General features: G+C 41.0%; 2 protein-coding genes across 3 annotated transcripts; one reads left to right on the top strand and one right to left on the bottom strand.

The window, feature by feature from the left end:
- Positions 1–1414: 1414 nt before the first annotated feature.
- On the bottom strand, positions 1415–24708 carry LOC124645325 (proton-coupled amino acid transporter-like protein CG1139). 2 transcript variants are annotated; one of them, XM_047185125.1, is made up of 9 exons: positions 24691–24708; positions 17381–17465; positions 16962–17021; positions 16529–16679; positions 15844–16050; positions 15112–15381; positions 14119–14294; positions 2739–2926; positions 1415–2103 (listed from the first exon to the last, which is right to left on the bottom strand). In XM_047185125.1, the coding sequence occupies exons 2-9, from the start codon at positions 17452–17454 to the stop codon at positions 1835–1837; spliced, it is 1395 nt and encodes a 464-aa protein (XP_047041081.1). In that variant the 5' UTR covers positions 17455–17465; positions 24691–24708; the 3' UTR covers positions 1415–1834. The 2 variants fall into 2 exon arrangements, with proteins under 2 accessions (XP_047041081.1, XP_047041080.1); XM_047185124.1 differs by lacking the exon at positions 24691–24708 and adding an exon at positions 19421–19636.
- Positions 4564–9027, top strand: LOC124645324 (uncharacterized protein K02A2.6-like). Its single transcript, XM_047185123.1, has 2 exons — positions 4564–8039; positions 8316–9027. The coding sequence occupies exons 1-2, from the start codon at positions 4661–4663 to the stop codon at positions 8861–8863; spliced, it is 3927 nt and encodes a 1308-aa protein (XP_047041079.1). The 5' UTR covers positions 4564–4660; the 3' UTR covers positions 8864–9027.
- Positions 24709–25636: the final 928 nt, after the last annotated feature.

Genomic DNA, 25636 nt, shown 5'->3' with positions numbered 1-25636 from the left:
TACCCTTAGCGCAGTCGCTTAGTTTATAAGTTGTTTTACGCCCCTGGCTGGAGGCCTTAAATTCTAGGCATCCACAGGGAAAAGTCCGGTTAAGCAGTACACGGCCTCCTAGGCTGAACTGCGAGATGCCATACCAAAAAAAAAAAAAAAAAAAAAAGTCCGATAGTTGCTATTTCAGACAAAAACTACACAACTGATTTTAATGTTATGCATCTGCAGTAAGTTTTTGGAACAAATGGATAGTATACTTTTCTTATTAAATTGGCTTCGGTCAACATAATGTCGAATTTATATTCTTCTAGCATAATAATATTAATTTGCCTTTGGATTAACGACATTAAGGTTTCCTAAAAAACGTTAGTCTAAAAATCCTAAGTTTATTGGAATTATACAGTAAATTATAGAGAGGAAAAATTTTACATTAATAACTTTTGCCATTTCGACTACACATAAAGACAGCTTTGATTTGGTCGTCAGTCTGGATATCATACGAAAGCTTGATAAGATATATACAGGGTTACTGGTAAGTAGACCGCATCCTTTCAGGAGGTGATAGTATAGGTCAATACGGACAAATTTGACCATGGCATACACTGGACAAAAGTTAACCCGTTTCAAGATAATCGAATTTCAAGATCTTTTCTTTACAAGTCGTCTATAATTTTTATTATTAGTTAAAAGTGTCGTTTTTGCGGATTTTTGTGTATTTTGTGCCTTTTTGGATAGCTAGATAAATGTAGATGTTTTTTAAGTATTCTGCACAAAAAAATGAAGAGTCATATTTTTGAGAAAATAGCTACTAAAAAAGTAATTGCTGGGACGGGACGCGGGTGAAACCGCGGGCGAAAGCTAGTAAGCACTAAATACTGAAAAATAAAGCTCATGTAATTACATACATTCAACTTATTCCTATATCTTTCCCTGTGATGGCGTAGCGCGGCTCGTAGCCATGCTACGCGTAGCTGCTACGTGCCTCTCCTACGCGTAGTACAGGGGTTGGTGGCTACGCGGCGCTGACGTCAGATGTTATTTTATTTGATAAGAATTACAAACAGCGGTATATCACACAGTAGGCACACAATATAGATCTTATAATAAAAGTAACAAGTATACTACTCAACACGTAATCCACAGATTACTAGGATAGCTAGTTATGTGTAGTTTATCTTTAATACCAATACGTACGTGGCAATGCTGCCAGCCTTCTGGGTACATTACCCGGTGACAGCGATGAGGAGCAATTTTTTGATGCTATGTATTAGTTTTAAGTTGTATATATAAGTTTATTTTTAATTTTTAAAATTAATGTAAATATTATGTAAATATTTGAATAAATATCATTCTTTAATACCTATATACATGATCAATGACAACAAACTAAGGACATTTTATAGAATCTAAAATCAAACACCAATTAAATCGTAACAAACGTTTATTTAAAATTACAAAATAATAAACGCAGGTACAGTGGGTATAGAAAACAATAACAGTAGGTATATTAATAAAATTTTGAAACAATATAAAGATCAAAATATAATATCATTTCAAACTTAACTTGGCAATCAGAGATGACTCGTAGTGAGCCGGCAAACTGCCGACGGCATTACACTGCACTAATGCGAAACAAAACGGCAGCTGTGCGAGATCAGCTATCACCGTATCTATCGTACTCAAGAACACTACTTGTATGGTGCTGGCTACGTAGCCGGTGGACTAGCGAAGTGCTTGGTCGAGTAACGCGCCCAGCGGACTAGCAGAAACACCGATGTTATCAGCACGGATGGTGGGTGGCGAAGCGCGCGAGGTGAAGCGAGGAGGTCTCGCCAGGGCCGCACTAGGCGTGCAGGGGCTCGGTGTCGGGCGGCATGAAGGAGCGCACGATGCTCACAAGTGCCGTATACGTGCCGGCGACCAGGCCCACCACGCCCACGATGAATAGTAGTACGTCCTTGAGCAGTCGCACGCGGCCGGGCCCGAACTTGTCGGGGAAGGAGACGCACATCTCCATGAGCGCGGGGAAGCAGATGCCCAGCGCCGACAGGCACAGCGCGCCGAACAGGGAGATGAACAGCCCCAGCCGCGGCACCGCCACCGCCAGCACGACTGCAACCACAACACTCTCTCACTGCACTGTTCACAATATATAAAATCATAAAAACAACTTAGGTATGACAAACATTTGGTCCAACCATCAAACGCAGGATGTATACGTTTCTGTTGGAACCCTTCTTGTTCAAGGGCCACGGCTATTCTTAAGAACAATTCAGTAGTTCCGATCTCGACGAGTGTGTGTAGGCGTAAGTATGTAAATTATTAAAATACAGCAAACAATATGTCCCAACAGGAAAAACTTAAGTATCTCAAACGCGTCATAATACCTAATCCTTTACAATGTAACTAATAGAGAAACATGCACGCAAGAAGCTCTAGCCGGTTGTCAGCCACGGTGGCTGTTTTCATATTAGGAGGTCAGTCAGCTACACATGACATTATTATAATGCATAAGCATTTACGCAGACACAGGTCCTCTCTCTACTCTCTCACCCTCATAGCACGATCTCTCTCCTGTCATGTCGGATTACCATCCCATCATGCTATGAGAGTGAAGGAATAGAGAGAGCAAGGTATGTCCTGCCCAGTTGGCTAATAATGTCTCTAGCCTAATGTCTTCTAAAGGCATCATGACCAACTTGCACTAGGGCAACATATCCCCAAGAAGGTGCTACTAAACAACTCACAGGTAAGCAGACACAGCGCCACTCGGAGCGCGTACTCCGCGACGCGCAGACGTGCGGGCGGCGTGCCGGAGCGCTGCAGCCGCGGCAGCAGGTACCCGCGCCACACCACCTCGACGGGCACGTAGCAGTGAAGACCGTAGCTGATGAAGATGGCGATCGCGAACATTGCTATCACGCTGGTTGCCAGTCTGCAATATACAAAACACACATGTACAAAAAAAAATTAGGGCCAATTTTTCAATCGTCAGATAACTTTTATCTGATGAATATGTCTAAGGTTTTGACAGATTTCGTAAATAATAAAATATGTAAATAAAAATATTAACAAAATATGTCAAGCAAAACCTGATGAAAAAACGCCTACAAGATTTTTTTTTCTGTAACAATACTAACATTGATGTTATGAGATTTAAAAACTTCAATAAGTATACAAACTACAAGATAAAACTACTAATGCATGCACATCATAGTATTCTTTAATTTAATACTAAAATAAATCGGTATCGGTATTCATTCACATTCGTAGTTGAACTCCATCCCACCTACTGACTGACAGACTGGAGTTGGCGACTCTGATATAATAGGGTATTATATGCATTTTTGAAATATATCTTAAATAAATTCTTTAGTCTTAATATATCTCTAAAAAACTAAAAATATTTTTTTTTCTCACGTTATGTACGAATATAAATTAATTGTTTTATCATAATTTCAAATTTCGCGCGTATTTCGCGAAAACGCGGCACACAACGGACGCCATGATTGTTTTTTGGTCATGACGTCATTACGTTAGTAAACAAACTACAGCTGTCAGTAATACATATTTTGATATGTATTGAAAATTTTAATAATGAGTAATTATGCTCCGTATCGTTGGTGTGTTGTTTCTGAATGTGAGAACACTAGTGTAAAAACACCAGACAAATTATGGATTCAAGTACCAGTGGATATAAATATGAGAAACACTTGGTTAAAAGTTGCGAGACGAGATCCCGGACTGTTATCAGATAAATCTCGTTTATACTTTTGTGAAGATCACTTTGATGTAAGTAACTGTATTAACATTACCTATCTAATGAAATATACTCTTTAATGATAGGTTAACTACTTCAAGAATCAATACTTTGGGAAATGTGGATAATATTTAGAGGTTATACACTTTTGTTTACTACCGTAATGACGTCATTAGCATGGCGGCGACATTTCGTAGTGTTCAAAGACAGATAAAAAAACCTAAAAACTTTAAACTGCAATAAAAAATATATTTATGTACCTTACGAAGTGAAACTAACATTTCCCGATTGCTTTTCCTCTAAACAATCATTGTAATACACTTTTAATTTTTTCTCATCTAGACTAAAATACCCTATTGAGAAAATGACAGACACTTGCTGGATCTTATAGTAAGAAATACTTAGCGAACATCGGTCGCTATCATAATTTCTATGATTTACAGGAAGACAAAGCTTAGTCGTTTATAATATTGAATAATGGTAGGATGTCCTGTAATTTCATGAGATAAGAATGTATGTTTTGATTTAAAAAACTACGCTATTGCGGTAAACTGGGAGTTTGCCGCTGTTAAAAGTCCGTGTCGAAGTAACTTCGTCAGGCACTTGGATATATAAGGCAACTTTTTCAGGCTGCCACTATCTTCATAAAAATTCATCTTTATCGGCTCAGCCGTTCTACCGCGACAGCGTCACGAACAACCTCACTTTCATTCGTGCCCAGAATTTTCCCAACTGACATAGTTATAGGGGACAGCTGCATCCAGTTTGTTGTGTAATGAGTTTTTATATGAATAAAGCAGTTGTTGTCAAGCACTGACGTCTATTACTACATGGTGACAGCGGTGATGAAAATTTTTTCAAAATTTATTATAAAATACGTATTTTGGTGCAATTTTATCGACAAAAATAATGGAACACGCTCGCCCACCATCCGAGTTGAGTTTGGACGGCGGTCCTGCAAGCCGCGCAGAGGCGTGGAAACGGTGGCGACAACAACTCACGCTGTTCCTGAAAGCTTCGGGTGCCTATACAGAGACTGCTGGGGTTCAGGCGAGTCTACTGGTAAATTTAATTGGTCCGGAAGGTTTTGACATATACCAAACATTTACGTTCGATAAGGAGGAGGATCGAGATGATATCAGAATTTTACTTGAGAAGTTCGATAGTTTTTTTGTTTCTAAATTAAATATTACACTAATTCGATACAAATTTTTCACTCGGAACCAAGAGGAAGGCGAATCAATCCAACAGTATGTTACTGCGTTACGCCTCCTTTCGAAAAATTGTAACTTCAAAGAGCTTGAGGACGAATTGATCAAAGATAGAATTGTGTGTGGCATTCGAAGTTTAAGGGTGAGAGATCGGCTGTTGAGATGTGAGGATCTGAATCTCGACAAAGCTGTAAAACTATGCCAAGCCGAGGAAATATCCAGGGAATCCGAGCAGCAGATGGATGCTGTTGGCACGAGTTCGGGAGTGGCGCAGGTGGACGTGGTTGGCGCGCAGCGGCGACGAGGTCGCGGGAGTGCCGGTGGCGGCCGGCGAGGCGCGCGCAGGGGCGCAGCGCCCAGCCCGCATCTATGTGCTCGCTGCGGGGGCCTGTCACCGCGCTGTCAGGCTGGAAATTGTCCAGCGAATCAATGCACGTGTTTCGTGTGTGGAAATCGTGGTCACTTTGCGAAGGTGTGCAAAGCGAATGCGTTTTATAAAGGTGGTGGTACAGCGCGCGTATGCGACATTAAACACCGAAGTGAGTCAGAGTCGGATGATGGTGATTCATTTTTTATTTCCATGATTGAGGGAAACAAACGACTAGGTGCGTGGTTTGAAATATTATCGTGTGGCAGTGGTACCGAGAAGTTCAAACTTGACACTGGTGCCGACATAAATGTTATGTCATTTGAGAGATTTTTAGAATTAGGTTTAGATGTTAGCATTTTGAAATGTAATAAAGTTATAAAGTTACAATCTTACAGTGGCGATGTAATACCGGTAAAGGGAACGTGCTATATAGCTTGTGTTTATAAAGGTAAACAATATGAACTGAAATTTGCTATAGCCGATATGAAATGTCAGAGTGTGTTGGGACGGATATCGTGCATACAATTGAATTTGATTAAGCGGATTCATTCATTAAATTTGTCTCAATATGATGACTTGTTCGATGGTATAGGATGTTTGCCTGGTAAATATCACATTGTGATAGATAAGTCAGTACGGCCTGTTATCTCAGCAGCGAGGAAAATACCACTGAGTTTACGGGACCAGTTGGCGGAAGAGCTCAAGCGAATGGAAAGATATGGGGTGATCAGAAAGGTCACACATCCAACTGACTGGGTGCATCCTTTGGTCATAGTCGCTAAGAAAAATAATACCATTCGTGTTTGTCTAGACCCGCGGGAGCTGAATCGCGCAGTTCGGCGCGCACACTTTCAGCTGCCCACCGTGACCGAGCTGGCGGCACGCCTGCACGGCGCCACGCACTTCTCCGTGCTGGACGCTAACTCCGGTTTCTGGGCGGTGCAGCTTGATCAGGAGAGTGCTGACTTATGCACGTTTATCAGCCCATTCGGGAGGTACCAGTTCTTACGCTTACCATTCGGAATAAATTGCGCTTCGGAAGTGTTTCATGGTAAGATACGCCAGCTTCTAGAAGATTTGGAGGGCGTTGACAGTTTTATTGATGATATTATAGTCTGGGGAAAAGATAAAGAGGAGCACGACAGAAGACTTGATGCTTTATTAAATAGGGCTCGTGAGATAAATTTAAAATTTAATAAAGCTAAGTGTAAGATAGGAGTTCGGGAGGTAACATATTTAGGGCATATATTTGATCGGAACGGCATGAGGCCGGATTCCAATAAAGTAAAGGCTATAACGGAAATGCCAGAGCCTACGGACAGAAAAAGTTTAGAACGGTTTTTGGGTGCCGTCAATTACTTGTCTAAGTTTATACCAAAATATTCTGAATTGGCATTACCACTAACTAACCTCCTTCGTAAAGACACGGAGTGGTTGTGGGAGTGCGCTGAGCGCAGTGCATTTCAGAGTTTGTGTCGAGCGGTGAGCAGCGCGCCGGTGCTGGCGCTGTACGACGTGAGCGCGCCGGTGCTGGTGTCGGTGGACGCGAGCGCGCACGCGCTGGGCGCAGTGCTCATGCAGGCGGGCCGCCCCGTCGAGTTCGCGTCACGCACGCTCACCGACACGCAGCGCCGGTACGCGCAGGTTGAGAAGGAGCTCCTTGCCATTGTGTTTGCATGTGAGAGGTTCCATCAATATATTTTTGGGAAGAAACGTGTTGTTGTTGAATCCGATCATAAGCCATTGGAGAGTATTTTTAAAAAGCCGTTGATGTCCGTTCCAGCACGCTTACAAAGAATGATGTTAAGAATACAAGGGTATGATTTAATTGTGAGCTATAAACCGGGAAAGTACATGTTTATTCCCGATACACTGTCGCGTGCACCGTTGCCTGATTTATATGAGGATAATATATTGAGTAAAAATATAATGTATCAGGTAGCGATGATTGTTAATAACATTCCTATTTCATGCAATAAACTATGTGAAATAAAAAAGGCATCTCGCGATGATAGAGAAATAAGCGAGCTTATCAAGTGCATTAACTCGGGTTGGCCGGAGCACAAATGTAAAGTAGAGGATGTTGTTAAGCCCTTTTGGTCTATGAAAGATGAATTGTATGAAGTTGATGGTGTGGTGTTTAAAAACGATATAATTTTAATACCAGCTTCTTTACGGGGTGAAATGTTACGGGTCGTTCATGAGGGCCACCAGGGTATAGACCGCTGTAAGCGCCGAGCGCGCCAAGCAATATTTTGGCCAAACATTTCTCGTGACATTGAGTTATTTGTTAAACGTTGTTCTATATGCCAGGAATGTTTAAATTCGCCTGCCAAGGAACCATTATTACCTGTGGAGATTCCATCGATTCCGTGGAATAAAGTTGCATCTGATATTTTTGAATGGAAGAGAAAGTATTTTCTTTTGATTGTGGATTATTATTCTAGCTATGTGGAAGTTTGTGAGTTACCGAATATAACGTCGGCAAGCATTATAAAAGAAATTAAGCAAATATTTGCGAGGCATGGCATTCCTGAACTACTTGTCACAGATAATGGCACACAGTACTGCAGTCGCGAGTTTAGACGATTTGCAGGGGAGTGGGGGTTTACTCACATAACATCATCTCCTAACTATCCCCAATCAAATGGGAAAAGTGAGCGCGCAGTTCAGACTGTCAAGTCAATGCTGATTAAATGTTTAAGAGATAATAATGTCGCGATAATAATGTCGCGACACCTTTTCACACACGGTCGGTTAGCCCCATGGTAAGTTATTTATTAACTTGTGTTATGGGTGCTAACACAACTGATAAACTACATATAGCTACATATATACATATTTATAAATACATATAGTAACACCCAGACCACGGCCAACAAGCATGCTCATCACACAAATATCGACCGAACCGGGAATCGAACCCGGGACCTCAGGTTCGGCAGTCCGGCTTGGTGACCTTTGCGCCACAGAGGTCGTCAATATAACAGTGACTTTCAGCTGGCCTTACTTAATTATAGGAATACTCCAAGAGATGGTCTTAGTTCCCCATCACAGTTACTAATGAGCCGTCAGTTAAGATGTAAGTTACCAGTTAGTGTTAATATGTTAAAACCAAAAGTAGTTGAGGAACATGAAACAATGTTGCAGAAGCAAATTATTTCTAAAAGGTGGTTCGATAGAAACACTAAAGTTCTTCCGGAACTAAAATGTGGAGACGAAGCTATTTGTTTAAATGGGAAAAATAAAAGAACAAGATGTAAAGTTATAGGGCAAGCGGGATTTCCTCGTTCTTATTTTGTTGAGACAAGCTGTGGCAATAAAGTAAGGCGCAACCGACGACATTTGATAAAATGTGAGCCAATCCCGGTGGCAATCGATGTGGCACCTGCTTCCTCTGATCAGGAAAGAGGTATTCAACCTAATGAGAAAGATGCAGCAGGTCCTTCAGTAACCTCGAGCGGAATCCCGCCTGGTCCATTGACTAGGGCAAAAGCTAAACTATTTACTAGTATTGAATCTTTATTTTAGAGTCTTGTTTCATTTTAATTTTCTTTCAATTAATTGTGTTAGGTTTTTGTTCCCTGAGAATTTTAAGATTTATGTTATTTAAAGATTTATGTTATTTTAAGGGGGGAAGTGTATGTGTGTTATGTTCTTAAAAGGGGAGTTGTTGTGTAATGAGTTTTTATATGAATAAAGCAGTTGTTGTCAAGCACTGACGTCTATTACTACACAGTTAGACTAGAATCGAACTCAGCTGGGTATAGATAGTTCAACTCAGATTTGCGCGCCCTATGTGTGCGTCGGCTTGTAAATATACAACTTTCATTCGTGTGACAGTGACTTCGTCCGAGCATGACGTGTTCTTATCGCTTTTTGTTATGGGTACAGTCGTTTACGAAAATGTCTAGTTCTTCACGGAGAAAATGTTTAAGGAGTCAGGTAGCGTTTCAAAAAATGAAACAACATTCAAAGCTTTTTATTATTACATTTTACAGTTTTTCATTATTTTCTCATAAGTTTTTTCAAATTGACGTTGACAGTATCTAAGAAATAAATGAGGTGAAATATCTAAGATGAATTAAATACTCCTTACATATTTTCTAGATCTCGGGGTACGCGGACAATAAATAAAAGTGTGGACTAAGAATGTAAAAAGACGTATAATCTAGTATAATAATGTAAACAAAATGTGTGGGGAATTTTAAAAAATAATATTGCTTCGCATAATGTCGACCAAAATAAGACGGAAATAATGAAACTCATAAATGAACGTTTAAGTCATATTGATGAAGGGATGTTGGGTAATACTTGTCGACATGTACAAAAGAAAAAAGAAAAATACTATAGACATTTTGACATGGAGTCAAAATTTATAATTTACCTCGGTGAGAGTAACGAATCCGAAAATTCATCATTTGATTTTTCAAGTAGCGATTCAGAATCATTATAAATAAATAAACATTAAATTACGTAATAACTGTTTTTCTTTAAACAGCCGTAACCCCTAAATAACTGTATTTGTACCCGACTGTACCTCTTGTCACGCACACAAAGTCACTGTGTATGTACAAGGGTTACCCACACATAAGGCCGCGCGCAAGACTGAGTTGAACTTACTATACAAGGGTTTTCTTCTGCCTCCTCAAACAATGTTAATTTCTTATTTATTTATAAACAGTACAGATTCCTACACAGTATGGTTATTGTTGTAAGTGGTTAATGGATGATCAGATGACCATGCTGGTTCATTGAGCATTGTCGCATATGCGGTTTCCTACGCGTCATTGCGGCCGACTGCCCACTCGGTACATGGCACTAACCACACAGATAAACATATTATAGGTTCTGTTGTTTATAGTATCAGGTGTTCTTTACTACACTATGTCAATCAAAAAGATGTATGTAGTTCTCGCCAACTAACTTCGCATTTCTGAAGTTTACGCCACCCGCATGCACAGTTGATAGAGTTTTGTTATCATATTTTTTACTATTGTTAAGTCAATAGCAGCAGCTGGCTGCGGATAACAAAAGCTTCTTGTCTAAATCAGTCCCAACGAATGAGCAAGGAATCCGATGGCTAACTTCAGAAATACAAAGTTTATTGACACGATTATTAGTACATTGATTTATTATTCATTATTCATCATCATAAAATCATAAGACGATTAATGACCGTGCAGAATATTAGATCAAGCCAGTAAAAAATCTAGAGATGGAAATATGGTATTACTTGTATGGGGCTAATATCAAAATTCTATTTCTATTGAGCCAATTAACGGATAGATTGTACCTATATTGGGAAAAGCCGTAAAAGATCAGTGCGCCCCGGATACCGGCTAGGGCATGCAATACCGGTTAACCGGTAAATCGCCCATTTTTGCGAGTTTTAAATTACCGGTAAAAATAATATGAAACCGGTAATTTACCGGTTTTTACGTTTTTCTGATAAAATATAGCAATTGTTCATTTAACGTCAAATCTTTGTTATGTAGCTGAATATAATGTAATGTTGCATACATTACGTATTGTAAGAGTGTTAAAGTTGCTGTTTTTTAGAAAAGTAAACTTGTGTGTCCTTAACTATCTCTAGGTTAGATACAAATCTTCTTCCTCATCTTAAAAATCTAAACAAATTGTATTCATTCGGTTATTCTGTTTTTTTTTCCTCATAGCTGTCAGCTCATACTAGGTACAAATGTAGCTAATGCTTATTTTACCTACTCTATGACCTTACTGAGCAAGGGCTTTTACTTCACCACCATGCGGACAGCTCTGAGGACACGGTGGAGCACACAGTCCAGGTGTGCACTGCCTGGGAAGGGTACCGCCGTATTATCGTCGAGGCAATAGGCAGCGGCGACCTTTCGCGTCCTTCCCTGGTTCAAGCCATGGTCCGGAGCTAGAGGGAATGGGAAGCCGTCGCCCCTTCTGCGAAGCAGTCATGCTCGAGAAGGAGACGGCGGAGCGACTGCGAGTAGCACCTCTCATCCCAGCCGCTGTAGTGGACCAGGAAGACACCACGGGCGCCCAGGGTCGAGAGACGACTCCCGGCCACCGTAGGCGTCGGTCTGTGGGCGCTGAGTTCGGGTGGCTCATCGTTCCACCGTCTGCATAGACAACAGACCCGTGTCAGTGGCGCGCGTTGTTCCACGGGATCCTCAGGGAGATGTCAGCAAACCCAGTGGGGCCCAGCAGGGCCAAGGCCTGCCGGGGCCGCGGGATTGTTCGAAAGAATTACCGCTACCCTGGTCCATAAAACACTTACTAAAAAACATGGGCTTTAGACAGAAAGAGTCTGTCATTTGATGATTTACCATAAAAAAGGGCTTTCCCTTCAATGAAAAATATATTTTTTACGGTAATTCTTAGCGTTTATCCCGTCTTGTGACGGGATCGGCTTTCCGTATCTTCCTTCTACCACTTCGCTCTATCCTCCTGAATAGACATCTTCCTCTTCGAGTTCGCAGATTTTCATGTCATTCATTACGACACACAACCACCACGGTTTCGGCCTGCTTTTGCGCCTTTGACCGGGTATATTGAGATTGAGTATCACATTCACACTGCCGATGTCCTCAGGTGTCACTCCTTTTTACATGTCCGTACCATCGCAGCCGTTTCTCTTGCATTTTGTCGGCGACATCGCGTACGGATGGTAATGACATGTTTTTTGTTACGGCCCACGACACAAAAAACGTTTACCACCTTATACTTTGCATAATTATTTAGTTTTTGCTTTAAAACTACCCAATCTTATTGTTATAATATCACATTTTAAAAAAATTACAAAAATTACCGTTTTACCGGTTTACCGGTAAAAATATTTTTATTACCGAATTTTTACCGGTAATTTTTGTTTTACCGAAATTGCATGCCCTAATACCGGCGGCGATAAGCAGATTCCGTAGCGGTTCGAAGCGGAGTAAAGGCTTAGAGAAAACGGTGAATGGTTCAAGCTGGATTGAATCCAGACACTCCAATCCAGACACATGGTTTAACAGGATAGCATTTCATAAAAGCTAATGCAACAGGAAATCCATAGCACAGTCGCGATGGAGTCAACTTAAACTTTCTATGAATTACTCCAAGTAATGACAATCATACAATAAACGATAAAAGTTGTCAACGTCAATACTGATTCATTGAAGCTCAAATAAAAAATACCAAACCCAATTTGTCAATGATCATTCAATGAATGTTCAGCGGGGCATTTACAAACTATGCCTACAGTTCCGAATCGCCTTGAAGTGTAGTTAACAGCTGTGATACAAATTAATGTATTTTAAATTAGGTTGATGTGTGTCATTCATACGGCGTAACAAAGTGAAGGCATGAATCTGTGCGTGTGTAATAATTTGTCGTACGTGTTCGTTGCAAATGCATTTGTGTCTTGTATCATAAAATAAATTGTAGAATTGTGGGAGGATACAATTTTTGTCTTAAATTTTTATTTTTAGTGTCCATTAGGGTCGAGCATAAACTAGCTTTTTCTCGCGTAAAAAGTTAAAGACCCTATACGTATATATGATACCATCGGAGAGCAAGTAGGTAAATGTCGGTCATACGCCTGATCCCTCATATAGGTCTCTCAATAGTGGCCCTGTCTTCAGAAATGCTTGTGCACTATGATATGTTCTGCTGTACATCTGGCTGATCTCCATATATGAGAAGAGCCGCCGTGGCAGATTATCGGCTAGGAGGACCGCAACATCATTATCATTACGATACCTATAGTACGTACCTATATTGTGATATTTATGTCGATAAAAATGGAAAATATCTTGACCTAATGCTAAGAATATTGGTCAGTCATTCAGACAGTCGTGTCCTTAATTAGTGCAATTGACCAGCGGCCATTCTAATTAAGGTGAATGTCGCGAGGTAAAATGGTAAATTCATAATATTACTTTAGTTTATGTCGGGCGCGATCTTATCATTTATGATAATAAACGTTTAAATATTTTATGATGATTTTAAATGGTGCTACTCACCCTTAGAGAAACAATGTGGCCCGGTTTCACTGGATACCAAAAGCGTCAGTTAATTGTGTTATACCTACTTAATGCTATCTTACAGATAGAGATTGCTTATAATTCCTGCCCAATTTTTCTATCTGAGACGTATCCGACACCAAAAGTGACAGTGTATCTGTCATACAAGTTCTTGATAGTCTATCAGACTTTATCAGTAACCAGTAAACCTGGCCAACTTTGACTGTTAAATAAACAAATGAATTATTATTTCTGCCAGAATTTCCTATCCGAGACTTGAGAACCCAAAACTTATAGTTTATCTGCCAGATAAGGCTATCAGAAACTATATCGGTAACTTTGAAGATAAACAAAAGGATACTAACGGTCCTTGCGTTAGATCCAACGTGATTGAGTCGCTGCAGTCAAACACACAGAACGCCACACACGGCACACAACACGGCGCGGGCAAAACTGGCCATAGAACCTCATAAACAAATGAATACTAACGGTCCTTGCGGCAGGTCAAGAGTGACGGAGTCGCTGCAGTCAGATACGCAGAACACGTATCCCAGCGCTCCCACTGCCACGTACAGAAGGACGATGATCACCATCCCGCTGTTGTAACCTCAACTAATACATAAACAAATGAATACTCACGGTCCTTGCGGCAGGTCAAGAGTGACGGAGTCGCTGCAGTCAGATACGCAGAACACGTATCCCAGCGCTCCCACTGCCACGTACAGAAGGACGATGATCACCATCCCGCTGTTGTAACCTCGACTAATGTATAAACAAATGAATACTCACGGTCCTTGCGGCAGGTCAAGAGTGACGGAGTCGCTGCAGTCAGACACGCAGAACACGTATCCCAGCGCGCCCACCGCCACGTAAAGCAGGACGATAATCACCATCCCGCTGTTAAGCACGCCACATGGTGCGCCGAACGCTTTGGGAGTCGCCATGTTGTTCTCCAGCGCGATCACCTGCGGCAAATATTTATTTATTAATAAAGCAACACCAACAGCTTCTGTGTATACACAAATTAAAAGTTTAAAAAACTAAAGAAATTACATGTATAGTTATCAGAACTCAGAGCGTGTAGAACATTTCATCCTAATTGAAGATCGGGAAGTTGGTCAAATTAAGATTCCAAAATTTTATTACATTATTGTTAAAAATAGGAGGTTTTCAGGAGTAAAGGGCTTACATAAAGGTTAACTAACATTCACGAACATATATGTGGTAACATAAACACACACAATAAAGACGCTATTCTATGCAACGCTAAGCAGCTTAGCCCAGGCTACACGGAGTCTCGCTCATAGAGAAGAAGAAACAAATGAGTTTTATAACACACATTAGCATAAAGCCGGGTAGGGAGATACAAAAACGCTGACCAACCTTCAGGAATAAAGAGGCGCCAAAAAAAGGAAAGAAAAACTTATGATTTGGCTTTTTTAGGGGTTATAATATCGATAAGTTACAATTACGATTGACGTGCCCTAAATCGGGCAAAATAAAATTATAGGTGAATTAACTTTTTTAAAGCTATTATTAAGACAAGATAGGTATCGGAACCGATTACATTCGCAACGCAACATCTGTGTCATCGAAGTCGCAATAAATTACATGCCAATGCACTCAATTGTCGCATTTACTACGTATACCATGACAAGTCATCGGAGTTTCATCAAATCATGTCATGACGATTTCATTATTAAAATGAATTTATTAGATATACTTCGATAAAATCGCTTGGCAATAAATATTAAAGTTAAAAGAACGCATGAAATTACTCACCACTCCCACAGCAGTCAGTGCAAACAGTATGGTGCCGAAGAACAGCGGGAAGGTGGATGGAGAGCCCCACAGGTCCAGTGGAGCGTCGGACTTCTTGTTGGTGAGCAGGTAGTAGACCACGATGCCCAGCCCCACGAACGTCAGCACGTTGGCCACCGCCGAGAACGGCGCCAGCAGCTTCAGGCTCGGGATCAAGTTGAACGCGATCAGCGGCACCAAGATGATCAGCATGTGGATCTCCACGGCCATCGTGTAGTAAGGATCCACCATCTACAAACAATCACGGCTTACATAGGTGAAAGGTGGAATTCCTGAGCCATTAAACGCTATTAAATGTAACCGGTTGCGTCATGAAACTATGTGCGGCGGAATCGTTCCTTGATGAATATTGACGTAAGGAAGTGGCCACGACGCCGCCCCACTTAACTCAATTGTATCGGCCGCGATCCCACGCGCGCGCACCTTGCCGGCCATTGCCGCGTGGTCGCACCGCGCCACTTCTGATACACTCAAAAACCGTGTAAAATTGAGATGCAACCAATTCAAGGTAACAGGCGTAGATAATGGGAAATTATGTCTTCCTATAGCCTTGAATAAATACATTGGTTCTTCAAAATGTTTATTACTTCCGTTAATAACACACTGTTGAATCAGAATGAGAATGTCTAGTAAAAGTTCTTCAATAAGATGAGAGAAATGAAAACAAAATTGTCGCAACTAAAAAAACCTCACCTTTTTGATATTATCAGCGATGAAGACGATGTAGACGCAGCATATCCCGAGCTGGTAGACAACCAGGAAGACGTCGACGGTGGTAGCCAGCGACCCGGCGAAGCGACGTAAGGGCGGAGGGCCTGCCTCGAGCGCCGCCGACATGGACTGGGGGTACGTGAGCAGCGGCACCCGCAGCCGCTTGCATGCCGCGTACTGAGACCGCACCTGACAAACAAGATACCTGGTGAGCGGCTCCACAGAGGAATGCTCTAATATCCGAGGTGTATGTCGCAGTCATTGCCGACTAAGATATGCAGATGGCAACTTCTTGCAAAGAAAAACGTTGCTACCACAGACGGTTCCGAAGAGACCTAGAACTAAGTCGTTCATAGATTGAAGTAATTACGGGTTATCAGAAGCCAATAAGTCTGACACCACTCTGACCGAGAGGTATCGTGGGTTGGGTCCTGGCTGCCATTGAACATCCTTGGAAGTCGTTACGGGTGACGCCAGTCTAACCATGCGCTACCGGGTTGCCCGGGTAATTGGGTGGTCAGATAGGCAGTCGCTACTTGTAAAACTCTGGTACTGGCCGCATCCGGTGAGACTGGAAGCAGGGTCTGCTTACTTAACTTAGTTGGGAAAAGGCGCGGGAGATGATGAGCTTGAAGAGCTGATCTATTCACAGTTGAGCAGTGCTCACCAACACGTGTAGGCAGTGCGTGACGAGGGCGCCGACGATGATGGTGGCCAGGATCCCGGTGACGAGGCCGGCGCGGGCGAAGGCTTGCGGCATCGCTAGGATGCCAGTGCCCAGGCTGCACTTCAGCAAGTGCACCAAAGTCTCCCAATTGCTGCAAAGATATGAACGTCACCTCAATATACGCTAGCTTTCTTTTGAAGACTACATGTCAAGTTAAGGACTCGGCCCCGCACTCAGAGACATTTGATGGTTACTTAAGACTTAAGTCATTACTTAGTGAGGGATTTCTTTGACAATCTGTCACTAAGGAGTGACTAAAGTAGTCATTAAATGTCTCTGAGTGCGGGGGTTAAATTGCAATAAATCTTAGCGACATTAATAAGATAAGTCTAAGGAGCACACTGAATGTCAGCGTGACGGCTTCTGTACTTACTTGGTAGGCTTGGGCAACTGCCGATGCTCGTGCGGGTCGTAGTATTCTGATGCGGAATCCCTGCAGTACAAAAACAACAAATAAGTATTTAATACGGCATTTCCAGACACAATTTTCTAATTGTCTAAACATTTTAAAATACTACGGGTACAGAAGCCAGTAAGTCTGACACCAGTCTAACCAAAGGGTTGCCGGGTAACTGGATTGAGGTCAGATAGGCAGTCGCTCCTTGTAAAACGCTGGGACTCAGCTGCATCCGACTAGACTGGAAGCCGAAGTCTACATAAAAAAAGACTCGGGAGATGATGATAAAACATTTCATAATGTGTAGCTGACATTGCGTATTCATATGGAACAAAGGATGTTCAGAGTTCTCTGGGATTCTAAGAGCTTAAAGAAAGGCAGATCATGGTACTCACTTGAAACCCTCCCCGGCGCCCTCCCCGACGGGCTGAAGGTGGACCGTCTCCGACTTGTTGCTCTCTTCCATCATTGTGGTATCTTCTGTCAACACAAAACGAGAATATCCTTTAAATTTGACTCCTTAATATGTTACATAATGTAAACCAAATGATTCATGACAAACAATCTAACTTATATACATCTACTTACACGAGCTTACAAAGATATACATTAAGGGAATTTACCTACACATAAAAATAACATTAACTCTACTTAATTGTGTGTACCGTTCTTGACACTCTAAAAAAAAGCTAAAATAATGTATAACGACAACATGTTACATACAACATTACTATATACTTATACGTACTTATAGTACTTATGTCTTATATTTTCCGTAAGGTGATATCGTCATTGAATAAATTTAACTTTGTGCGGTAATACTCTTAACGCGATAACGCCTGTAAAAGAACTAGACAAAATTTCACAGAAGGAAGGGGACAACAGGATAATATCACTCTTTTTATTTCCTCATATTCTCAACTCTGGTCATACTATGTGAAAGATACTTTGAGCTAACGCTCATAGATCTTAGGTACTCATACCTAAGCTACTTATTGAGTTAAAATGATGATCACACGTGGCGCTTGGTAGGAGTGGTCAACTGATAGTTTATTGCTTTTTCATTGAGAACTGTCACACTCACATTACCATCGTTTGTAATTTTCCCCGTCCTTTTATGAGACCTCCGCAATTATTTCTACAACTCTTTCGTAGACCAGTAAAAATAACATAACAACAAACAAACAAACCTTATTGCTATTCCTTCTCGCTGTTGCCATCTACCTAATGTATTCAATAGCTTCAACTATTATTTAACAGCGCATAACAATAAAGATGCACGTCCAATGCACTTCAAGTTGTTTATTTCGTGAAGGAAATAGGTCACAGCTCGCAGTTGCAGCATTATTCTGCTATTGGAAGAGACGATGCATAATGCACATAAATTGACTGTGATGTTCAATAACCAAGGCATTTACTTTAGAGACAAAAAAAAACGCAAAGCAAGTCTGTCGAGCTAGTTTGGTAGACAGCTTGTATGAGACCCAATTCTTAGATGTAATATGAACTATTATGAAAACATCAATTAGCTGCCTGTAACATTTTTGTGAAGTTGGAAATAAAAATGTTGCAGAGTGAACTATTGTGGTCTACCTAACATAATCGTTTATTACGGCGAATTTATACTATTAGTACGAAAATCACAAATCAACTCAAATCTTTCCTGTTAAAATTTTATTCGATAAACAAAACTGCCTGTCAAGAGATGCTCACTGGTACCCAGCCATAGGCACCTAATCGAATACAGCCACTGAATAGGAAAAGCTACAAGTACATAATATATGTACTTGTAGTACATAATATATGAACTTGATAAATCACTCACAGGGAAATCTAGAAAGCAGCCGTGCCGAATAGGCGTGACTGCGTTATGGGCAAGCCAGGTACAGTAATGTCAATTTCTGTCAAGGCGTACGAGGTAATTTCATACCTTAACGTACGAATGTTGTATATAGGAAAAGGGGAGTGGAAATCTTTGAGCTGGCTAAGTCATATTGTGAGAAAGGTATGTACACAGCAATGTCAGGTGTATAGATTTGGAGCTTAAAAGACAAATAAAAGCACAAGTCTTCAATGACCATATCACCGTTTAAACAACACAACACCGTTTAAACCATGTGAACCAAATCTACATGAAGTAGTTGAAAGAAACTAATCTCACGTCTATTAGGTTCTCTCTTGCCTCTTGATATGTTCCGGTTTAACTCACATACCAGATTTAAACGGACGTTTCAATTTAGCTTCTATCTCATCTTCATTACTGATACACGTAGGCCCTTAATTAATAGCATGCAACATTGTGGTAAGGAATCCTCAAGCACTTTTTATAATTCAAATGCATCTTTTGAAAGAAAAGAAACATGTATTTACAAAATATTTACGTTCGTGAAAATTCAAAGAAAAACTCTTAATAAAATAGCCGTCAAATTGTTTACCGTTCGGACAGAATGAGCGCAGCCGGACGAGGTGCGTGGGCGGGGTCACCCACTAAACAATCTTGTGTTATATTTCAGGTTAGTGGAAAACGCACTGCGCAGGCGACGGGCAGGCGGACGACGCACTCGCACGTCGCGGGGAGACTGCCGACTGGTGGCCGGCACGCCCTATTACCATACTCTAGTTCTGCGTATACCCAACCGGCAATAAAACAATCATATCATCAATTGTCCACTTAGGCTCACTATCACCTATATCTGCTTCTATTATAGTGCAGTACCCAGCGTCAGCTGTAGGAAACGATTACCGACAAAAATAGGGACACGTTACTCTATAAACGTGACTACACAATGTGATTCAATCAAAATAAATGGATCATCGTTCACGAGCGCGGGTTGTAACTGAGCCACTTCACTGACATGCTCGTGTTCTGAAGAGCAGTAACACGTTTCGGGATGACATTTGATGATGATGATGATTGTATTTTTCCACTTTTATATTTGTACACCGGTAATAGTAAAACATGTACTCGCGTACATTTATGTACTCGTGTTTTTGCAAATAAATGATCGCTGTCTTTGACATTGTACGTCTAGTTTAACTGAACTATATAAGACTCAAATACGTTTTTTGGTAAGGTTTTCAATTTGCCGTGTACAGCAAGATCCCAGGGCCCCCAAACCTTACTTATTTTCTGGAGGACAAAACATGTATGTTAGTGTTTGTATTAGCACCTGGTACCTGAGAATTCGCTAGCAGGTCTAAGCTAGCAGGTATTTTGTACTTCCAATATACACATTAATATATGTTTTGTTCGTCAGAAAATAAGTAAGGTCTGGGGGCCGGGTACCTTGGGCCAGTACTTCTACCTACTCATAAAACATGTTTATATTTAGACGTTTGGTTGTAAGTGAACCAATTTCTGAGAATGTCGCATACGCATTATTGACACAAGACCGCACGCATTATTAACGCTACGCGCGGCGAAGTGAACTCGTGTTGCTGGCAAAACGACCATAATGCACACAAAGTATCTACAACATGTAACGTAATTAACGCACACCCTCAAACACCCCAATTAGAATATTATGTTATAATCATAATACATAAACTGAATTTTTAATTTAACATGTATATGCATTGTTATTTACTAAAATATTTATACCAATTCTTGGAGAACTTTTTGGTCATACTACTACGCACGCAAATATCGCGCCGCGCGCCGCTCGACTCGACACAACATAACGAAACTACGGAAAAAGCCGACAATACACGAAGTCTTATTACTTTGAGTTACGGTCTATTTGAATTTGTTTTGACTGTACAGGGTGAATATGACAATAATTTCCGTAGTTTTAATTATTTTTGGGATAAAAAATTACCTATATTAAAAATGATATAAATCGATTCAGTAAACGATTCTGAACAAACTAATTTCAGGATGTGCGTTAATTAAGTTACATGTTGTATATAAAAGTATAGGTTGTATAGTAAGTGGTCGGTAGTTTGCAGTGAAGCCCAATAGTAATAATAATAATGGCGTCCACAGCCGATTTCGGCCACGGTGGCTGTTACATTTAAGGAGATCAGCCAGCTGCTCAGGACATATTATAGTGCACGAGCATTTGCGCAGACACAGGTGCACTCCCTATTCCTTCATTCTCATAACCCGATGGGACGGTAATCCGACACGACTGGAGAGAGATCAGGCGCAGGAGCGACATTTACGTGATCTCCGATGCACGGGCGCATCAATCACCAACTTCCAGACTACGGGCTGTTTGTGAAAGTTCAAGAAAACCCACAAAGCGATTTCGGCCCAACCCGGGAATCGAACCCGAGACCTCGAGCACAGCAGCCGCGCTTGCGACTACTAGACCAACGAGGCAGCCCAATAGTAATACACAGGGAGTAATCCGCATAACCCCATGCATGAGCACGTGCTGCAAATACATAGATCAAATAAACTATTGAATCAAATAATTGCCTATATACAATAAGACTGTTGGAGTCATTTTTAAAATATACTCGAAAAAACTGTTTCACTGGCTGAAAAGTTTTGGTGAGCTCGTTTAGAAGAGGGTTGAGCATAAGGTATTTTTGGATATCGATTGAGAGAAACCGATACCGAAGGTATTGACAGTAGAGATGAATATTGAATTAAGAACATGCTGTGCAGCTCAGACACTGGTGTTTCTTGAACCGCCTTAAAAGAACTTACAATGTAAAATGGGTGCGTTTGGTTAACATAATATCCTCCTAGTTGATTATCGGCTACGGTGGCTGTTCTCATTTAAGGAGATTACCCAGGACATATATAGTGCACAAGCATTTGCACTCACCATTCCTTCACTCTCACAGCCCGATGACACGGTAATGCAACACGAGTGTGTAGAGATAAGGTGCAGGGAGGTACATTTACGTAGGCACTTTAAATTCATAGTAAAATATTATTTTTTTAAGAAAACATTCATGTTGTTGGTGAAATTGGGTCTCAGATATTCGAGTAGAGGATTATCACGTGAAATATACTGCGTTGAAACTAATATGAAAATTTCTAAAACAAAAATACCAGTAGCTGCGTTTCAAGGCATGATTCCACTTGACCAGTGGCTCCAGGCCTAGCCTCAATATCTTCCTAGTCATTAAAAAATTAAAAACATAACCTACACAGTTTACATTGTTACATAACTGATAGTAGTTAAAGTTGTTTTCACTTCTCTACATTGTTCAATAATTTTATTATGATTGTTAAGTCGTTCATATAATGATGCACTTTTCGTTGTTTTTATGTCACTGAACCCAAAATCATGACCACATAATAATTAATCATCACACTTCTGAACTCTAAATACAGCAAGATAATAAAGAAATTGCGTATAAAGACAACCTCTATAGAAAACCTCACCAAACGTGGCGTAGCAAGCGTAGCGCTACGAAGCGTTTGTAGCGCTACATACTACGCTGGCACTCAGCTGCACTTAGCATAGTGATTAACATAGGATTTCAATAACCGATCCATCCTTGTTTTTCGATTAAGAGATTGTTTGGCATAATTTAAATGAAGCCACTAGCTTCCGCCAGCGGTTTCACTCGGGTCCCGAGATAATTGCTTCTCGTAGCCGGATGGTGACAAAAACTATCCTAAGTCCTCCCGAGTCTAAGCTACGTTCCCCCTAATGTTCAGTTTATCGCTCTAGCCGTTCATATGTGGTGGCGTGACCAAGGGATATAGGGATTCATTTTTATAGTAGCTTCATAACGTATTATATTTACGTTATGAAGCTAATGTCCAAATTCAGTCTGCAACCCAAAAACAATTGATGGAGCGGTCATTGTAACCTTCAGTTATTCTGAGCCCAAAATCACTCACTCAAATCAGTACCACACTATTTTGTTCTTGTCCAAGTTTGTGCACTTTCTCGTCTCTTTTGTTAGGTAAAAGAGATCGTAACCAAACTCAATAGGCATTCCTGGAATAGTTACTTAGATGAAACACTAAATAAATAATAAGATAACACGAAATCGATCTATTGATCGGAGGTCGGGTAGCGTCTTTGAACTTACTGGATACGGCATTTCGCTAGGTAGGTATATTATAATTGGTACTTCTGTAATCCGTGTCATTTCGGCATACGGTTTTACGATGCGTTTGCGACGGGGACATTTAATTACTGAAAAATCCACATATCAGTCAAGTTCTCTAATCATGAGAGAAAAGGAATAGCAGTCCTATAATCATAGGGACAAGAAGTACTCCTTTATTTCCTCATCCAAGCCTAGATTTCCTCATTCTCAATTATCAGTTATGTAAAACAGTGTTCGAATATCACTTGACATTGCACTCGTATATCAAGTGTGACCGAGCCAGTGACGTGCTAGGAAAATGGTAACCTATCTAACCTCCCCACTCAGAGACATTAACAGCCTTACTTATAAACGTGAATTAAATATAAGTAATACTTAAGGGCTGTTTAAGAAAATTCTTACTTATAAACGTTGCTTAAGCATGTCTTAACTAACATTTAATCACTACTTAAGACTTTAACAGCCAGTTTCTTCATCAAAAGTTAAAGCCAAAGTAAAAGTCAAAGTAATGTCTAAAGTAAAAGTAACGGTCAAATTCAATTTTTCTATTAGTTTTGCTGTCACTTTAGCCTTGAAAAATTGAATTTGACCGTTACTTTTACTTTAGACATTACTTTGACTTTTACTTTTGATGAAGAAACTGGCCGTTAGTAGTGATTATAGTTCGGCCATTCAGAGAATGCGTTCCTGACACGTCGCGATTGAACTGACGACGTAACTACATTCATTGATTATTGATATAATAATGTTGTTTTAATGCTCCTCAATTGTTAAAACGGTAAACAACCAGCAAAAATATTTTTATCGTAACTGCAACGCCATTGCAAAGTTACGTCGTCAGTTCAATCGCGACGTGTCAGGAACGCATTCTCTGAATGGCCGAACTATAGTTAAAATGTTGCTTAGAAGGTGATTAGAGATTTTATAAGTAAGGGGGTTAATGACTCTTTAGAAAGTTAAAGCCAAAGTAATGTCTAAAGTAAAAGTAACGGTCAAATTCAATTTTTCAATTGAAAAAACGAATTTGACCGTTACTTTTACTTTAGACATTACTTTAACTTTAACTTTTGATGAAGAAACTGGCCGTGAGTGGGGAGGTAAGACTTAATTGAGATTGACTGGAAGATGATATAAATCATATATTTCTTCATGCAATCCCGGATCATGCATAATTTTGGCACATTTGGTAAATGCGTTCAATACCAGGTACAATTCAGTAAGCCTGACGCCAGTCTAACCAAGGGGTATCGGGTTGCCCGGGTAACTGGGTTGAGGAGTTCAGATAGGCAGACGCTCCTTGTAAAACACTGGTACTCAGCTGAATCCGGTTAGACTGGGAGCCGACCCCAACATAGTTGGGAAAAGGCTCGAGGGGTGATGATGATGCCAGGTACAATTCAGTTCAGTTCATTCATTTCAAGTGAATTGTATTGCGAAGAACGTAAACAAACTGAGGGGGGGTGGGCGCGGGCGACGTGCGATCGACGCGCACTCGGCGCATGCGCGGTGCTCGCGCCGCACTACTAGCCACGCGACCAGCCCCGCGCGCTCCTCACAACTAGGCTCTGTTTTCATTACAAACACTAACTCCCTTCAAACAAAATGCCAAACTTTACCAAAAGCCCACAATTTAGCCACACTCTAACATATTACGTAATCCTTACGTGTTGTTCATTCGTACCTCAATATTTCTTACGTCGCACTGTAATATCGCGGCTCGCACTGGTAAAGTCTGTAACGAAGAACTGTTAGGCGGAACAGAGTAGCTTCTACGGGCGGTGGACGAGCGAGTGAACAGGCATCGGTAACGGAGGCTGGAAGACGCGCGGTGTCGCGACGCGCGGGACTGGCGCGAGGGAATGCCGGACGCGCGGCGGCGCGGCAATGCGGCGGTGCGGCCGACGCAGACCGTGCGGCGCCACGGCCCCCACTGCGCCGATCCCGCTCGACGTACTCCTAACTCGTTTACCTATTCACTCTTCTAGCTCGCTCTTGTACTTTCTGAAAGACTTACAGGAATATGATCGCATAAAACCACGTGAGATGCAGTCGCATACCAAAGGCTTCGTTTATCTCTTTATTACGGTGACTACACACACAGCTAGCAAAATAAACCGCGACGATCGCGAACGTAACTAATTTTAGAACTCTTAATATGAAATCTAACGCTGTATGCGGAAATAAAGCTAGTAGCTTGCGCCAAACTACCAGCGCTATGGGAGCTGGTCCATTCAGATAACCGTTACATGAAGCGAACAGATTGAAGCAACATAAAGCAGAATGCACCTGAATAGACCAACACTGATAAGCTGATAGTTATTTTGATGCATTTCATTTAAGGTTTAAATCTTTTGAGATACGAAACATCATTTTCCTAGCCTGGTAATACTGAATTTATAATGATGCTTTGCTGACTTGTCCGTTTGGTTGGGTGTCATGGTTACCTTTTTCGAAAGGGCACGAACAACAGAAGCACTCCACGGACCGATTTAGTGTCATTGATTATGTTCAACCTAGATACAAGTGTATGTCTTCGATAAAGTCTGAACTGGGTGGACAGCCTCAAAAGAAATAACAATGCGAGGATGAGACTGTCAAAAATTTAATTGAAATATAAAAAAATGATT

The sequence above is a fragment of the Helicoverpa zea genome, chromosome 31 (assembly GCF_022581195.2).
Source record: "Helicoverpa zea isolate HzStark_Cry1AcR chromosome 31, ilHelZeax1.1, whole genome shotgun sequence".
Lineage (NCBI taxonomy): Eukaryota > Metazoa > Arthropoda > Insecta > Lepidoptera > Noctuidae > Helicoverpa > Helicoverpa zea.
The sequence above is the reverse complement of the archived record's forward strand: the minus strand, read 5'-3'. Positions and strand labels throughout refer to the sequence as shown.

What these genes read in the sequence shown, in the direction of transcription:
- LOC124645324 (XM_047185123.1), top strand. Translation starts at nt 4,661, where the DNA reads ATGGAACACGCTCGCCCACCATCCGAGTTGAGTTTGGACGGCGGTCCT. An exon ending in GCTGATTAAATGTTTAAGAG is followed by an intron (nt 8,040 to 8,315) that starts ATAATAATGTCG and finishes GAGGTCGTCAAT; the next exon opens with ATAACAGTGACTTTCAGCTG.
- LOC124645325 (XM_047185125.1), bottom strand. Translation starts at nt 17,454, where the DNA reads ATGATGGAAGAGAGCAACAAGTCGGAGACGGTCCACCTTCAGCCCGTC. An exon ending in CAGTTGCCCAAGCCTACCAA is followed by an intron (nt 16,680 to 16,961) that starts GTAAGTACAGAA and finishes ATATCTTTGCAG; the next exon opens with CAATTGGGAGACTTTGGTGC. An exon ending in CGCACTGCCTACACGTGTTG is followed by an intron (nt 16,051 to 16,528) that starts GTGAGCACTGCT and finishes CTTGTTTGTCAG; the next exon opens with GTGCGGTCTCAGTACGCGGC.